At 35.2% G+C, this 19,770-nt stretch overlaps 1 protein-coding gene across 4 annotated transcripts in view; it reads right to left on the bottom strand.

Moving 5' to 3' along the window:
* The window catches only part of LOC132123800 (thiamin pyrophosphokinase 1-like), a 62,846-nt gene that overhangs the window by 32,335 nt on the left and 10,741 nt on the right, over positions 1-19,770 (bottom strand). For 3 of the 4 annotated variants that reach the window (XM_059534454.1, XM_059534451.1, XM_059534452.1), the window contains exons 3-5: positions 19,105-19,179; positions 8,442-8,511; positions 1,712-1,784 (exon numbers count right to left, since the gene is read on the bottom strand). In XM_059534454.1, the coding sequence (XP_059390437.1) occupies positions 1,712-1,784; positions 8,442-8,511; positions 19,105-19,179 (218 nt within the window). The remainder of the gene's footprint in view (positions 1-1,711; positions 1,785-8,441; positions 8,512-19,104; positions 19,180-19,770) is intronic. The other variant, XM_059534453.1, reaches the window with a different exon arrangement.

Raw genomic sequence — 19,770 nt, 5'->3', positions numbered from 1 at the left:
CCATATGTAGTACTGCCCTCTGGGTCAGTCCATATCAGTATTTCCAAGTCACCTCCCTACAAGCGACCTTTTTTCTTAAGGCTTGCTTCCCAATCATTCTGCCAGGCTGAAATAACAAATAGGAAAGATTTGAAGCAATCTTTTGCTGAAGGTTGAAATCCCTTCCAAAAACATTTTGTGGACAAAACAGCAGCATGGCCTTCTCCAGCAGTGATGTACTCACCGTTGGCCCCCTTCAGTACCAAGGTCAGTGAATTTGCGCTGGGGCTTTGGGGAGGTTACGCCACGGCTTGTCGACAATTGCAGCGCTACAGGGTTGTGACGGTGTTCAGGTTGTGACATTTTCCATGGACCCCATATGTCGTTCGACATAACTCGTAGTGACCAACAGATAGGGAATGTCTCAGTTACATACGTAACCCTAGTTCCCTGATGGAGGGAACAGAGACGTTATGTCCCCATGCCACAACCTTGAACCATTCGCTGTTGCCGAGACACGTTCTCGGCTCTTCAGTGTAAAACCTGAATGAGTGGATGGGCGCTGTCGCCTTATATACCCGTAGGCATGGGGAGTGGCTCAGCATGCAAAATCCACTAGCAAATTTTCATTGGCGTTTTCTTATTTTTTCCTAGTTAGACATTTCCCAAACTATAATTCCTGACTAAATGTATAATCAAGTGAAACATTATGAAGTTTCATTCACATGATCTAAATGTTTCACGATGCCAGGATTTTTTTTATTTCTATGTTCTATAACAAAGACAGCAATACGATATAAAGGTAATATGAGTTATAATGTTGCTAGCTTTATGTCAGTAAGAATGATTAGACAAACTTTACTGTGATAGGCTATTCTCTGTTCATGAATATATCCATATATGTTTATATCAATATATATTGTATAGGCCTACATACAAAGCATGCTTGTGTTTATGAATGTATACGTTTATGAACCCTAACCCTAAGCTTGGAGTCAGTATATAAAGAAATTAAAACTTTTATTTAGCACACACGTTATGATAAATACAATAATCTTGTCACAAACGATGTTGTTCATAAAAAAAGAAAAGAAAAAAAGTGTCTTAGAAAATTTTAATCAATCTATTGTTTTCTGTGAGTGAGTAAACAAGATGATTTTCACATCATTTTGAAGCAAAAGATTCTAGGCTACAAGCTCCAGGTTTGACAGTCTTGTGAACAAATGTGTTTTATGACCTAATTTCAGTGACTTCAAAATTTTAGTTTTCCACTAACCACGCATAAATGCTGTTTTTTAAAAAATTATCTAATTTTCACATTAACTTTGATAGCTCTATTAAAAAGATTTAATAAATAAAAATTCCACAGGCCCCCAAATCACTTCCTTGCAGCTTCCTGAGTTAGACCCAAACAACCTTTAATGTCAACAGCATAAATCTAGAATATATTCTAACAACGGTCAATCACATGATTAGGGTTACATGGTAGATTTTTTTTATTGCTTTGAACATTTTAGCAAGCATAATGTATTGAAATGTACCTTCAAAGCATTTTTAGGATGTCCCGCAACAAACAAAATAGTTCTGGTAGAGGAATAAACCTCAAAACAATTGAATATGTTAGTAATACAGATACAGCAAAAACTAATTGAAAAATTACGAATGTGCATACATATGGATATAAAACAGTAAAAGAGACATCACAAGAGAGTTCCAGAGAGAGTAAGCTTACCTTTTCTGTGTAAAATGCCTTGACCTCTGGCAGGATTGAATCAAAGTCTCCATTTATGTAGTCTGGGAGAAAACTTCATGGGAAGAGAGAGAGAAACTGATGTAAAAAGGGAGCGGGAGGCAAGGGTGATGGGTAAAAGAAAAAGCACAATTTGTGCAGCCATCAGATCCTTTATTCATGTGAAATGAAGGTGTGTTTCTGACATGGGCCATGGAAAGCTTTAGTGACAGGACCCCACCAGAGCCTTTCAACGCCTGCCAGTCACAGCACTATCTGTCTCCAGTCATGACAAAAGCGGCACAGACAGCCACTTGACAGTGAGGGGTTGAGAGAATTGATGAAAACTGTGCTGTCGCTGTATATTTCACACCAAACTTCGGCAACATAGATTTACGATACATATGGTGGCAATGACAATATTTTCTTCGCTCAGATGGGCAGAGTATTCATTTTGATAAAGGCAGATCATGTCGTTGCTTCTTTCATTTTATTCCCTTACAGCAGAAAGGCAGTGTGGGTATCGGTAGGCATTAAAGCATAAAGACTTGATGTTACGATTTCACGCTCTGCTAGGTGGTGCATGTAGCCGCTGAATGAGCAGAGATGTGCTGCTGAGCTGGTTTAAGAGTAAAACTGCAGAGGATTACAGAAGCACTATCGAGAACATCAGCGTGCAAATATAGCGGTGTTAAAAACAGGTTGTGTGGGGAATAAAAGACAATTCAATGACACTAAACTTACACTAAGGTTGGAAAAAAGGAAATACAATTCCACTGCCAAATGATGAAATCATTTCAATAACAACTTTTAAACAATTCTTTTTAACAATTCTTTAAAAGACTTTTAAAATGACAGTCTTTTAAGATTCAGCATAAATGGAATCCAATTCTTGTTATATCGTAAACAAGAATACAGAGTAAACATTTTTGCATTGGTTTAAATCTATTTGATTCACTACAAAGAACTGACTCACAAGAGTCATTTGTTCAGGAATCAGACTAAACTAGTCATCCTGTTTGATTCACCAAAAAGTGTTGACTCACAAGAGTCATTTGTTCAGGAATCAGACTAAACTAGTCATCCTGTTTGATTCACCAAAAAGTGTTGACTCACAAGAGTCATTTGTTCAGGAATCAGACTAAATTACTCATCCTGTTCGATTCACCAAAAAGTGTTGACTCACAAGAGTCATTTGTTCAGGAATCAGACTAAACTGGTCACCCTGTTTGATTCATAAAAAAAGTGTTGACTCACAAGAGTCATTTATTCAGGAATCAGACTAGATTGGTTGCGTTGGAATTATAAATTTTTTTCACTAAAAAGATCATACACTCACAAGAGTCATTTGTTTAGGAATTTAACTACACTGGACATACTGTATCTGTGTCGTGCTGTATACGTCTGATTCATTAAAAAGAAGAGTCGCTTTGGAAAGTCATTCATGACTCACAAGAGTAATTTGTTTGGGAATCAGAGTACATTGGTTGCAATGTAAGTTTTGTATACATTTAAAAAGAATGCACTGTTGTGCTGTCACTAAATAGTAAGTAGCTCATTAAACTCTGTCAGTGTATTTTGGTACTATATTCTGTATCAGTGGATAAACGAATATGCGAAAACCATTAACAGAACAGTAAAATGTAAATCCACAAGTGATCAAGTAGATCATATCATGTTAAACACGGTTATATAATTTTTGCCCATTTAATTGTATTACGCTCCCCTTTTAATCTTTCTGCCAAAAAACACTGGATCATCTAGAATGCTTCTGGCTTTGATTCAAGGTTCAATGTGTGAGAATAAGCCATTCAAAGCAACAAACGGATTAAAAGTTTCCCATTGTGTCCTCTCCAACAGACTCCCAGTTAAACAGGAAGCCATAAATAACCCTCAGCACTGACAGTTCTGCAGCCACATTAAGGTGAAGCTAAAGGAAACCTTTCCTTTTTGACATTTTATCAGCAAAACAGCTCCTTCCCACCGCAGAGCTTAAATTGGCAAAAAATTGGTGGCAAAATACACCTCTTTTACATTCAATTTAAAGTGTCACTTAAAGTTAATCGTAATGCAGGGACTATACCTCGTTGAAAAAGAACTTGATTTGGACCGGCATGGAGAAAATTTGAATTAAGAATTAAAGCAATTCCAGAAGGTCAGGACCAAAGCCAATGGGAGAGCCTCAGACCCGACACCCTGTCGCATCAGATGCTTCATTCATTTTGTCACAGCCCAAAGAGACAAGACAGACAGATGAGATCACAGTAATCGCTCTGGCTTTCTTGTTTTTTCCTTGTTACACACTCTAAAATAACATCAATGAGAATGTGGAGAGGTGAAAATGGGGCTCCCAAGTGACATTCAAGAACAAAACTACATGCATATCCTTAAACGTTTTGTATTTGATGCAGCCTCTCTGCTAATAAATGATGTGACTGTTCATCAACAGGGGAGCTTCATATTGGCTTCATTTCGCGCAGCACAAATTTCGCTCTATTTTTTACATCAATATGCCCACTCAGGACTTAAATAACAGATCGCCTGCTTTATGCCTGGCAGTTTCACACACCCCTCAGAATATCAAGAGACCTCTTCAGCTGTTGCTTCATTACAGACAGTCTGGTGAAATCATAAAGCGCCCCTCCTGAGTGGATCATCTGAACAGGCGACTAGCTTTTGATTATGCCTCGGAGTTCATTTTTGACTCCTTCATAATCAGCAAAGGTCACACAAGTACTTCAGAATAACTACACCTGCACAATGCGTAACGAGATGGAGTACTGTACATTACTGAGCAACCATGATGTACCCTGTGTCCGAATATGCATATTTAACTTCCTTGCCACATATTCATAGTCGTGGCAATGATGTCACATTTCCATGATTATACAATCTTAACAAATGCACATTTGGTTCTTTTTGAAACATAATTTTTTTAAGCATTATTATTTATTTCACATGTGGACAGACTAGCCAATCATAACAGAAGTCATTTACATATAGAGGTCTTTAAAAGAATGGCAAAAAAAAACAAGCCATTTAATAAAAAAAATTCTGTAGTAGTACATTTCAGCTGCAAAAAGCCTAAATTACTAACATCACAAGTGAACTATAAGAGATGTAAAAAAAGTGCAAAGTATGGCTGCGTTTAGATATAGTGTGTAATGATAAAATACTGTCTGGAAAGACTTTAAAGCTTTAACAATCATTGTATAAATTCATATTTTATGATGCAGTCGCATCATTCAAAACTGGCTGCTGTGCTTTCATTAAGGTACAAGGTCAATATAATAATATACAGGTCTCTAAAGAAGTCTCTTATGTTCAACTAGGCTGCACTTATTTGTTTTAAAATGATTTAATAGTTTAAAATATCCATTTTCTATTGGAAAAATAAAATACAAATAAATCATTACTGTGATGGCTAAACTGTATTTCAGCATTAATCCAGTGTAATTTTGTATCAATAATAGAATATAAATATGAAAGTTATCAAAGCCAAAGCGATTAAAAGCTCACAGCTCTCTCTCTTTCTCTGACTTCAACAGTAGCCATTTTAAGAGAAATGTATATATACCAATCTAACAGTTAATAAGAGTCTGAGCACTGAAAGATTATCCAGACAGCCATCACTGTTGATAATCCAGGTAGTCTGTGACTAGAAATCTGTTCCATAATAATGGCCGATACCGTCTGCAAATGGCAGAATAAAGCATAGTATGCTTCATGAGCTCCAAGCAATAGCGTGTTAACTGCTTCAGTTCAAATAAAGCTGAGCTTTCTAAACTAAATCAAAGTGCTGGGAAAGGACAATGCAGTAATTACATTTAAGGCACTGTGAGATAATAACAGGATATGTCTTGATCTGGGCACCAGTTCCTCTGAAGTTTTCTCTCCCTGTCAGCTCCTGTTTGCACAGGAATATTAAAAATGAATAATCAATGTGGATGCATGTAATTAGGCAAGGCCAGAGGTCTGCCACACATGTGTTCCAGTCCTGCATCAAAAAGACTTCTGGGAATGTGCAGTCACTGGTCTAAACCAATCAGCCATTGCTCACAAATGAGTATCAAAAACCAACCAGATGCCACAATGCACAGCCTGATATGCAAACAACATTAGATACACATTGTAGGTTTTGGTCAACTCAACAGTTTTCAAACAAAAACCAAAAAATCTCTCATCATTTATGCATGCCCATGTCTTTTCAAGATAATGAAAGCAAATGAGGACTGGAATTGTCAAGCTCTAAGATGTCAAAGTAATATCATTAAAGTATCACAATAGTGTTTCAAATGACTTATGTGCTACATTTAAAGTCTTCTGGTCATATGATAACTGTTCTGTGAGAAAAAGAGCACATTTTAAATTGTAATTTCATTGATAATCCTTTCTTCCAGTGAGTTGGTAACAATAGCAAATGATCACCGAGTCAGTGAGTTGAACAACTGAATCAGTTCTATTAATGAACAAATCATTGATCATTTTTGTGAATGATTTGAATTCACTGAAGAGATCTAAAGCATTCAGTTTTTTTTCCTCCGTGAACTGGATTGATGTGTTTAAAGATTTTAATCATTTAGTTTTGTGAATTAAACCAAGCTATTAATACATAAAAAAACTGAATCAAACAACTTTTTCAAAATATTCTAATTATTAAGATTAGCTTTGAGAACTACAACAAGTGACTATTCATTACAAAAATCTGAATCATGCAAACCAGTGTATGATCTAGATCAATTGATTCACCTAAAGATCTGAATTATTTTTAAGTTTTGAGGACTGAATAAAGCAAAAATATTCAAAATTATTAAAGAACAGTTTTGAGAACTGGATAACCTGATTAATTACAGTTAATTGCCAACGAGTGTTTGAACTAGATCAACTGATTCACTTTAAAATCTGAATCATTCAGATTGGTTTTGAGAACATAAAGCAATTAACTGAAAAGATCTGAATCCTTCAGAACATTATTCCAAATGAAAATGACAAAATCATTCTACAAATTAGAATTATTAAGATTAGTTTTATGAACTTGACCAACCGATTCATTAAAAAGATCAGAATTATTATACAGTTATGGAATAACATGAGGGTAAGTAGATGACAGAAATGTTATTTTGGCCCAAACTATCCCCTTTAATTTCTTCAAAATGGTGAATTCTTTCATTTAATCTAAGCAGAACCAAAAAAGCACTGCATCTGCTGATGATATTCATCTCCAAATATGAAATATTTTGCTTGTTGTTCAGACACAATTAATTTCCAGTGAGTAGATATTCCCTATTGACACCGCATATGGCTAACTGTCTGGAGAAGGCTTCTATACTCTCTTCTGGCAGCTATGAAAAAAATATATAATATATATATATATATACAGATGACAACAAAAGCATACAGAGTAAAGGGATGACAGGAACAAGAGAATTGATGGATGTGACATGGAACAGGGCATGCTGTATATGTGCATTCAAAAGATATTGTTTATTTTTTGGAACGTCCTTTGAGGTGTCTTCGGCAATGCTGCTGCAAGCTGATAAGCTCAAAACAACAAGCTTCTGACGATTGCTGTCGAAATATACTTTACTGGCTTTGCGCTGAATGGATCCTTAGCACCCTATGAAGGCATTCTCACTCTCTTAAATATGCTTGCCGTCACAATAAATCCGCTGTTTTGAAGCAGCAGCTCAGTCTATTGTATGTGGCTTAATATCTATTTTATCTTCTCATTTGTTGTGTTTTCCTATTTTATTCCACAATATGTTATTATACTGTTATTATATGTTATTTAATTATTACTTAATTAAATGGACAGTTCACAAAAAAGAAAATATTTTAGAGAATGCTGGTAACAAATCAGTTGCAGGTAGCCATTGACTTTCAGTGTATCCCTACTTCCATACTGTAAATGCAATATATTAACCTACATTTTTGCTTTTTGCAAAATAACATGGGATGACTAAAAAAATATATAATTATTAGTATTGTTATTATTAGCAGTAATCAACACCACAAATGCTACTAATAGTGTTTCATTTGAATTAAACCTGGAATATTCCTTTAACAAAAGACAAACACGGTCTCAAAATTACTGATTTTTCCAAATGTAAAATGCACCAAAGGTATGTATTTATGTATAGTCTAATTTCAGTGTTTACCACACAAAGCTATCATATAGCTTCAAAAATCATCTCTGGATATAGCACACAAGTCACATGAACTATTTTTTTGTGCTTTCTCTTTGGAGCTTAGCAACTAGAAATAACATTTACGTATCAAATTAACAAAATAGAAGTGTTTGGAATGCCATGAGAGTGATTAAATAATGGCAGAATTTTCATTTTTAAATAAACAAATGCACCAGTATGTGTTAAGTCCCGTTACTTAGTTTGGCGCTTGGAGAGTCTGAGACTCTCTGTTATTTTTAGGTTGTAGAACAGAAAGGGTCCCAAACAAAAGAAAACAATTGTAAACCACTCTGGAGGGGAGAGAAGTACCCAATTTAGAGGCCTATAGATGAATCTGACCTGTCAGACACTGACAAAAGGTGATGGATTAGGAGTTAAGTCCTCTGAAAGCACTCTGGCAAGTGGGATACTCCTGAGGCCTGCTTCAAGTCCAGCAGTTCAGAGAAAGAACATGTGCAATGACACCAGAACCTTGACATCACCAGATCCATCTCCATCTCTGTCCTCCGAGTCAATCGTGATGGGAGCCAAAATAGGGTTCTCACCTCTCACGACGACCCTCCGTGAGCCGGTACAGATGATTGGCACCTCCATCTGCACATGCTCGGATCTTGGCTGAAATGGCAAAAAAGAAACAGGCAGGTGCTTAGATGAATCCTTGATCGGCTTCATTACAACTCAGATCTGGATATAAATATGAGGGAAGAGATAAATATCATTGAAATCACATTATACGGTTAAAGCCATTTCAGAGCCCATCTCGGTAACTGCTGACATGCTGAAATGAAAACAAATAGATTATTCTAGATCATGGCCAGGCTGACAGTAATGGCTCCCCTGTGCCTTTCGAGAAACACTAATCATTTCAGGATGAAGGTCAGTCTGTCCTGTCAGGATCATCATCGATTCTGATAAGCATAGTGAGCCTTGTCATTTCCAAGGTAAGGCCGATGTTAAGCTAAATCCAGTTTAACAGGCCACTGGTTTTGACGACGGATATGCCAGTCAAATCTACATAATGAATCTTGATTGACACTGTGTGTAATACTACATGTACTATATAAAAAATCTAAAACAAATGTTCATATATATATATATATATACACACACACACACACACACTTAAGACAGAGAGAGAGAGAGAGAGAAAGAGAGAAAGAGAGAGATGTAGATGAATAACATGCATGCATTCATAGACAATACCCAGATGTAACAAACAGGAATTTAAAACACTGAGCATTTTCACTGAATACATTAGTTATTTTAAACCAGGTGCTTTGAGAGTGACATCTTTTTTCTTCCTTTGAAGACTTTCCTTCCTCCATTTATCAAGTAGCTTGGTTAGAAGACTGCAATCCCATTATTTAAAACCACAAAAACCCAACGGTACTGCATTTATAAACAAACAGAGGTGACTTTGTTTTTTCAAACACATTCCATGAAAAAAGAGAGGGAATATTTTCACGGCCACATAAACAAAGATGATTTTCTGGGATTTTCAAAGATGTTATGCCTATGAGAGTGAGGAATCGTCACAAAGATCACGTCAAGATGAATGTAATCTTGTCAGCACAGTTGGTTTATGGCGTCAAGGGAACAGCATTGCATCATATGCCTCATGAATAATGGAAATGCGTTTGCAAGACACTGCTGCGATCCTAATGGACACGATGGCTTTGGGCTTACTGTTAAAAAGAACTTATTTCAGATGAAAGTACGAGGAGGAACAAGGAAAACATCTTAAACAGTTAAACACCTGTACAGAATAATTGTCACCACTTTTTCTCCTAAGGGTGACACAGGAGGGGGTGGAAACATTCACTTTAAACTTACACAGCACCCTCAAGAACTGAAAAAGTTTCTGCACTCTTGAAAACATGATAATACACTTTATGACTCTGGATGACACATACAAAAAAAAAAAAAAGGGAAAAAAAGACAGTTTTGTTGCTCTTGCTGTCTGTTTCAAGACTTCTAAACAATGCTTTAGACAAGATTCTAGACTAACTTAAAAGTCGACCTATTGGGTGTTATTTATCAGAGTACAGGCTATTCTGTGGTCAATGACTGATTGATATAAGCTACTGAGAGTCTAAAAAAATCAGCAGGGCATTAACTACACATTGTAAAGAGAGAAAAAAAGGGCTGATAATCAATCAAAGAAAGATCAATCAATCACGAGATACACACCCAAATGAACATTATACTATTGTAACAAGACATTGAAAGTACTTTTTTGCAGTTAAAAGTATGAATTTTTTAAATAATTCATCATAACAAATTAATACTTTAAACTGAAAGTTGAAAGCCCTAGAAAAAAATCAAATATTTACCATCCATCCATCAGTCTATCGATCCAGAGAAAAGACAAATTCCCTACACAAATGTATTTGTTTGTAATATGTATAATATATTTATTATATTAAATATATATTTATTATAAAATACTAAATCTAATATACATTTCAAATATTTTGAGAAAAAACTGGTACATATTGTGCTATTGGTTTATAAATTAAAATAATCATTCCAAATTAGTGTGTTAAATCTGCTCCTCATATGCTTAGACTATTTAGAAGAGTGTTTGTTAGTGTAAAATTATCAGCTTTTTACAAATATTTATTCAAAAAGCAATAAAACACTTTATTTTATTTTTTCTTCCAATCGTGCAGTACACGTCTTTCAGTATTGACCCAGAGAAGAGATGCTTTCAAAGACACGAGTAAACCGTACAATCATTTGCTCTTTAGTTCTGATGAAATAACGTCTCATGGTGATGCATCCAGGCCAGTCATTCATTAGTTCCCAGACAGCTCAATTGGTCTGGCAAAGACATCATCATTTGTTCATAGGGTGATTACACTGGCGTTTTCAATGCAGTCTCGGGAGGTGAATCAAAGAAGCTTTTCTGTAAAGATCCCATCAAAGTAAACAGCGTGCTACGTCTCTAACCGGAAAACAGGGCGTAATTGAGTGCAGCCGAGGACTCCAGCTAGAAGCAACACTTAAAAGCACTGGGCTGAATGCAAATGACTCATTATTTTGACAACAGGCAAATATATTAATATGAAGTCTTCAATAAAATGGAGACTTAACCACATGCTGAGAAAAATAGGCAATAGTATACTATTCATGAATCTTGAGAATCGACGGCACTTAAACTGCTTTCAGTTCTAAATGTGCTGTGAATATCTAAAAAGTAGGTTCAAATACAGCTGCAAGATCATGTGATCTTGAAGTGAAGTGAAGAAGCATCACTTTTGGCTTTCTTCTCGCTGTTAATGAACAACAATTTAGTGAAAGTTTGAAAAAGTTTGGTAAGGTTGAAGATGTTTGTGGCTAGAGTGTTGCTATGCAATTGCTAGCATGTTTCATAATGTTGTTAGCTTGTTTTATAACGTTTTAGCACATTAATAATTTAAGATGTTGCTAACATATTTTGGCACACTGGATGTTTAATTATAGCTGCAAGATCATGTGCTTTGCTTTGACCAAGATATTCACTGCGTCTAAAATCAAATACTTCCGTACTATATAGCAGGCTAGTAATTTTGGGTGCACCAGTTATCATCTTGTTTTATCAAGTTGTTAACATGTTTGTAGCTTGTTTTAGCACATCACTAGCATGTTTTATAATGTAACTAACATGTCTTAACATACTGATAGCATGCTGCTAAAGCTGTTAGGATATTCCCAGCTGCAAGATCATGTGTTTATTTTTTTCCTAAGACTTATGAATCACCACCTTCATTAACTGGCTGTTAATGAATAACAATTCAGTGAGTCATTACAATAAAAATTAATTGAACTACTGAAAAGCTTTACAAAAGAGTTTGCGGTAAACAATCCACCATTCTCACTTGTGGCGAGGCAGCATTACAATGGCCGGAGATGCTGGAGGGGTAAATCACTGGTGAATGCTCTTTCACCGAAGCCCTGGTGCGGGACAGATAACCTTGTAAATAAACACTTCATAATCCACCAGCAGTGCTTCCTCTTCCTGTCATGAACTTTTGCTATTTGGCCGGTGTTTTATGAAGGACAAATATTGATGAGGCAGACTTTGCTGTCGCTGATTTAATGTCTTTTGGCAGTGGAAGTGAAGTGAAGCCTGTGGCCTCTGTAAATCAAAGAGGGACGAGTGGTCAATGAGCAAAATGGAGGGTTAGTTCACCTTTTAAGATGGTTTCTTTATCCACAAAAGAGTTGAGAGAGAGAGAGAGAGAATGGGTACAAATCTACTTTAGGTCTACAACTTTTCTTATTTCCTTCGGAGGAGGAAGTTTGGGCAGAATACATTTTTTTAAAAACAGCCAGCAAGCATTTTCATGGCCATAAGTTTGCTACTTGCAGTTAGCCGCAGGTTGTAATATTTCTCGTTTTAGAGAGCATCTGATTGGACAAAAATCCATTTATAAGTAATCAATATTTTTTACTCCATTTTACTGGAAGAGCAAAACTGACATTTTAAAAACAACGCATACAATACCGTTTAAAAGTTTGGGGTTGCTTACAAAGAAATCTCTGTTCATCAAGGCCGCATTTATCTGATCGAAACACAGTAAAAACATGAATATTGTGAAATATTACAAACTGTTTTCTATTTCAATCTTTTTTTTAAATGTTATGTATTCATGTAATAGTAAAGCTGACAATCAGCAGCCAATACTCCAGTTTTCGTTGTTAGATGATCTTTCAGAAATCATTATAATATGCTGATTTGGAGCTGAATAATTATTTCTTACTATAATTATCAATTTTGTAAACAGTTGAAGTGTTGCATAATATTTTTCAAGACATTTTTTCAAGATTCTGAAAAACAGTATTATATATATATATATATATATATATATATATATATATATATATATATATATATATATATATATATATATAAATAAATGACTTTGGTCCATTTTCTACTAAATAACAATGTTTAAGAGTAGGGTTAGGGTTCACACTTTTCAAAGAAATGGTATACTATAGTGTATCTGATTTCTGTGGCAATGTTAATTCCACAATACACCAAGCTTTTATCACAGCAAGACATTTGAAGCATTTCCTTCAATTAACATCATTAGAGAAGGTTACACACAGCTTACAGGAGGCTTCCATAAATCTGATTTGGTTTTCAAATTCAGTCTTGAAGACTGACTGTCCACTGTCATATTGCAGGTAAAGAAATCAATTTTTGACAGTGTAGTCATTGTCAGATGTGATGAATATCACTGATGATGCCAGCAGAATGCCAAGAGACTTTATTATACAACACTGTGTAAGCATGGACGTTTTGCCTCTGCTCATGTCTTATTGCCACAGTGCTATACTAATAAGGTGCACGAGACAACGTAAGTGACATTTTACGCACCAAGTCATATCCTAAACCGCTGACTCGTAAACTCATTCACTACAAAGTGAATGCCACAGTTTGTTATATGAGGAAAGACTAACTGAAAATGTGTTATCTAGAGGGTATACAGCTCCCATAAAAAGTAAAATAAAAAAAAAATAAAATCAGACTAAGATGCTATGCCAAAATTTTGATGTAAATAAGATTTAGTTAATTTAGTTTCTTAAAAAAATTAAGTGTTTGCAGTTTAAAATTCACTACTAATCACACAACTGAAATCAGAAAGCATCCAAAAAAGTGTTGGTATCTACAAAGTGTCGTCTTTGATCATCCAGTCCTACAGAGCACTGGTGGTGCTACCGGCCCATAGGACTGCACTTCTGAGGCTCACTGGAGGAGGGGTGGAGCGCCCTGCCCCGGTCCCTCAAGGAAGACCATCTGGATATGTTCACCCTGCTCCCAGCAACACACTCATCGCCCACCTGCTCTGCCTCCAGAGCAAACCCACATGAAAATTACACAGCATCTCTGATGCAAGGGCACAGAAATTAAACTAACAAGAGTTTTTAAATGAGATCAACTCAGGAAACCAACAAAAGCTAGTGCAATATAATTGACAAAAACAAAGCGGCAACCATCAGATAAGAAGACTCTACATCAAACAACAGGAAAGAAGTATAAAAGAAACAAAAAGGGATTTTCTTAACTTATTGCACTGCTGAAAAGGCTTCAATAGCCCTAAGAACAAAAGAAACTATTGGGCAATCAAATTAATGCAAAAATTTAGTCCAATTAATTATGAAAACAAAGTGAAATGGTAAAGTTAATGCAATTAATCATGCCCCCAAACCTTTTAAAGAAAAAAAAAATTACTCATTTGCTTCACCAATGTAAGGAATTATCTTTAGTTGAGAATTTCACAGCCCAAAATTATATATATATATATATATATATATATATATATATATATATATATATATATATATATATATATATATATATATATATATATATACATATACATACAGAGGTGGAAAGTAACGAATTACATTTACTCGCGTTACTGTAATTGAGTAGCTTTTTTGTGTACTAATACTTTTTAAAGTAAATTTTTAAATCTGTAATTTTACTTTTACTTAAGTATAATTTTGTTTAAAGTATTGTACTTCGCTACATTTTAAAACATATTAATAAAAAAAAAATCGCTCCCTGGAAACTACGTCAGTAAATAATGGGCAGGAGGGCAAACTGGCGCTAAAATCACAAGAAAGATGCAGACGGTAGTGGTGGAAATTATGATTCTTTCTAGAGATTCGTTCATTTTCAGTTCGTTCACCAAAATGATTCGTTCAGAATCGTTCACTGATTCGTTCAGTGATCATTTCTTGGTATTACACAAAATATGCCAGCAGGTGGTGAAAAAAGAGTGTATTATGTGTTATGTCTTTAGTCAACGATAGTGATGGGATTTATGGCTCTTTGAGGGGATCCGGATCTTCGCGATCCGTTCCTTTCAAAGAGCCGTTCAAAAGAACGGCTCTTTTGGCTCTTTTTAAATATTTAGTCAGTTTTAAGAAGCCAGCTTGGGGGCATCTCAGTTTATCCTGGAAATAATCACTGGGAGGAATGATGAGGTGAGATTTGTAGCCAAATAATTAAAACTCAGATATCACACACCAATATCTGAGTTTGAATTATTCTGAAATATTGATTATTACCTCATTTGTCATGTGTGGACTATATTCCATAGGGTTGCACAAATCCCTCTGCTTAGACAGTGACATCACTATTTTGGATTTACCTTTAGTACAAAGTGTGTGTGTGTGTGTGTAAAGCTACGTTGACTTATGTTATTCATACAATACCTACTCAAATAAACATCAAAAACAAAGCCGGCTGCAATGAATTTCTGTGCAAAACAGCTTTTACTACAAACACTTTCACACAAGAACATTGTTATCACACAAGAACATTTTGATAGAAAACAAAAAATATTTAAAGTAGATAAAATTAGAATAAATAAAATGGAAATGTCTACATACTACATACTATTACTACTGTAAACTTTGCAAATAGGACATCAGCCCCTTCAAGTCAATGAACAATAACAAAGTGGGCTGCAATGAACATGCACAACTAATAACTAATATCATCACGCTATAAAGGGTTGGCCTGCGCTGGGTACGCCCCTCCCCCTATAACTGTTCTGTCTCGCGGAAGAGCTCATTTGTGTGCATCTGTGTGAAACACGCATAGGAAAAAAGAACGACAGAAAGAACGGCTCCCCTCCAGCCGCGACTCGGCTCCCATCGTTCATGTTTATGAGCCGTTCAAAATAATCGGTTCGTTCGCGAACATCACAACTCTAGTCAACGAACGTATTCACTTGTTACAAAAACTGATCTGGCTTTATTAAAATGTGTGTATAATCGCATTCAGTATATAAAGTCTAATTAAGTTGTTCAGATGAACAAAGCACAAGGTTTTCTTGCCTAATTAGCATTTTAATTGTTTGGTCAGACAATTTGTATATTATATATTCACATTCATAAATCGGGGATTAAACGTGGAGTTGCTAAATATCAAAACAAGCGTATGTGCACAGTAACTGTAACTGCGCTTTGCATTTTGCGAGATTGACATGCTAAATGGCAGACTAACCCAGTTTACTCTCATTCATTTTGTTCACAAACGAGATAAGCGATGTACCAGTTAATTTCATTCACGAACGACATGTATCCGTTCATTCAGGTTCACGAATGACATGTGTGCCAGTTCAGTCATTTCATTCACGAACGAGATGTACTAAATCATTCAACTCGTTCACGAACGATAAGATCTCTAGATCTTGTTCAGACTCATATGAAACTCGTTAATTGAAGGGCGTATTCGCTCACTACATTCAACAAATCACATGCTCTGTCACATCTCATACTCAAAGGCTATTGGCTCGAGGTTGTAACTCTTTGACAGGATGAAATGGTTGTTACTCGGTTCACTGAGCTGCGCATGCGCTGCTTATAGCGCCGCACTGCTGTGGAGGGAGTAACTTCAGTGAACGAGAAATATGAGTCAGTGGATTGCGTGAACGAGAACGATTCGTTCACCTAAAAGATTCGTTCAAAAAGAACGATTCGTTCACGAACGACACATCACTAGCAGACGGTCAAAACAGGCGTTAGTGGTGCAGACACCGCTGAAAACGAAACCCCGTCATATTCTGAAGTTGAACTCGAAGGAAATGAAGTGAAGCCCTGGCCATATGTATGCTCTATTATGCAGTGTAAGCTGTACTTGCCTAGGAAGACCAAACTAGCAGCTTATAAAATCTCGACAAGACATCAACCCTTCGCAAGAATGTAGAGCTAAGCTAAATGATTGCATCGTTGCATTGGTGGTTAAAATGAAGCTTTGACATTTTAGCAAGAGGTTTTGCACAAATTAGCCAAAAAGACAGTGGTGAGGAGTGTGCTATATATATATATAGTCTGCGATAATATCATATTTTTTGTTTTAATGATGTGCGCGCGCATTTATAGTGCGTTCTTTCACTGTGTGATTCGGTCTCCTAAAATGCATTTAGAATGATCACAAAATTGAAGATATAGGGGCAGAAAATTCACATATTTATATAATTTCATATATTAAATCAAAATCACACAAAGAATTCCGTCTTTTCCTCTTTTTCAAATCACATGCTCTGTCACATCTCATACTCAAAGGCTATTGGCTCGAGGTTGTAACTCTTTGACAGGATGAAATGGTTGTTACTCGGTTCACTGAGCTGCGCATGCGCTGCTTATAGCGCCGCACTGCTGTGGAGGGAGTAACTTCAGTGAACGAGAAATATGAGTCAGTGGATTGCGTGAACGAGAACGATTCGTTCACCTAAAAGATTCGTTCAAAAAGAACGATTCGTTCACGAACGACATCACTAGCAGACGGTCAAAACAGGCGTTAGTGGTGCAGACACCGCTGAAAACGAAACCCCGTCATATTCTGAAGTTGAACTCGAAGGAAATGAAGTGAAGCCCTGGCCATATGTATGCTCTATTATGCAGTGTAAGCTGTACTTGCCTAGGAAGACCAAACTAGCAGCTTATAAAATCTCGACAAGACATCAACCCTTCGCAAGAATGTAGAGCTAAGCTAAATGATTGCATCGTTGCATTGGTGGTTAAAATGAAGCTTTGACATTTTAGCAAGAGGTTTTGCACAAATTAGCCAAAAAGACAGTGGTGAGGAGTGTGCTATATATATATATAGTCTGCGATAATATCATATTTTTTGTTTTAATGATGTGCGCGCGCATTTATAGTGCGTTCTTTCACTGTGTGATTCGGTCTCCTAAAATGCATTTAGAATGATCACAAAATTGAAGATATAGGGGCAGAAAATTCACATATTTATATAATTTCATATATTAAATCAAAATCACACAAAGAATTCCGTCTTTTCCTCCAAAAATCATCATGAATATATACATACATACATATATATAACAGTTCAGTAAACAAGTTAATTAAGAGACTTGAGTTTTAGACACCATATTGCTTTTTTTAGCTCTATTTCTACAACAGAAAATAATTCCAAACACAGCCACAAAAAGAACAGTTTTGCGTCTCTGAGCAACGTGACAGTGTTTCGTTCCTGAATGAATCAACCGTTTAAATGATTCGGTTCAGTCGCAATGACTCACTTATTAACAGTGACTTGCTGACACATACTGGCCATTTTAATTTCACATTTAAAGTATCATTTTTTAAATAATTAATTTCTTATCATTTCAAATGAGTATTCAACATTTTATGTCTTGTATATCAAAACATTATTCATGCATTTGTAACTGCAGGTTAAATGCATTCTTGTCCTGCACTAAACAGTGTAATACATCTAAATGCCACTTCCAATGAATCTTCTGCATTTCCTCTGCATTAAAAGATGAGTTTGTTGATACTTATTTGCCTGGTAACAGCCCAAATGTTTTATTATTCTAAATAACTGATTCCTTTAATTAAAAACAACTAGTTTGAGATTAATAGACCTATCCCAGGGGTGTCAAACTCAGTTCCTGGAGGGCCGTAGCCCTGCAGAGTTTAGTTGTAACCCTGCTCCAGCACACATATCATGTAGTTTTCAAATAAACCTAAATGATTAGATTAGCTGGATCAGGTGTGTTTAATTAGGGTTAAATCTAAACTGTGCAGGACTGTGGCCCTCCAGGAACTGAGTTTGACAACCTTGGCCTGTCCCATTTTTCACTCCCTCCCACTGTTAAAATGTAACTAAGTAATTTTTACTCTGAGTAAATTTTAAATGAGCTACTTTTTACTTTTACTTGAGTTGATTTTTAAACTGGTACTTTTACTTGTACTTAAGTAAAATTTCATTAATGTAATGGTACTTTTACTTGAGTAGAATATTTTTGTACTCTTTCCACCTCTGTATATATATATATATATTTATATTTATATTTATATTTATATATATTTATATTTATATATATATATATATAAAATATAAAAAAAATTATATGAAATGAATTTCAATTAGAATATCATTGAAATAATTTGATTACATTTTTAATTGACAAGGCAGTTAAAATAAATGTTTTTTTTTTAAGTCGTGCATCCCAATTGTCATACATGCATTGTGTATCTTAGTATTTTTTTATATATATTTCGAATTTTATTAATACTTAGTAAAAAAAAAAAAATAATAACTAAGCTATGAACACAAACAAAAAAACAAGAGTGTGTTGTGTGCAAGGTATGTCACCATTTACAGCATATACCATATACAAATACAGACAAGGATCAAATCATTGACCAAAGTGATATTCATCACAAAATCACTACCTTTACTCCACAGCACATGGAAGTACTGCTCATCTACCAGCTGATTCAGGATAACCAAGCAAATCCTTTGTTTTCCTGGTGAAAGAACAGAAGAAACACACAGAAAGTAAACATTAAAAGGGCAGCTAGATTTCAACAAGCTTTTGTTCTTTGTAACAAATTCTAAATCAATTATAGTCAGTAAAGAACATAAAAAATGCAATTCAGCAAATACTATGCATAAGCTACCATAATATATAAACAATTAATTTTGTTAGAAAAACATATTTACTTGGACAAATAAATGAATGAAAGAAAAAGTACCAGAAATGAGACATATGGTGCTTAAATGTTATGAAAGCTTTTATTTTTGAGCAAGATAGAATTTTGTTGGAGACTAAGGGATGTAACGGTATGAAAATTTCTTATCACTATTATAGTGACCAAAATGATCACGGTTATCAATATTATCACGGTATTGTTAAAATGTGCTGTAGATGTTAAAAAAGTACTGACACAAATCACTTTACCAAGTTTTATATTTAAATATCAACAAACAAATAAAATAACTTTTTGTTTGCATAATCACTAAAACAATAGCATTACCAATGATGTTCGGATTTTAAATGACAGCTTGACTGACAACAGTTTAATAGCATGTTGAAATATCTAATGTAAATGTTCAAA

This window comes from Carassius carassius, chromosome 42, assembly GCF_963082965.1.
Source record: "Carassius carassius chromosome 42, fCarCar2.1, whole genome shotgun sequence".
Lineage (NCBI taxonomy): Eukaryota > Metazoa > Chordata > Actinopteri > Cypriniformes > Cyprinidae > Carassius > Carassius carassius.
This window is presented reverse-complemented; position numbering and strand designations above follow the sequence as displayed.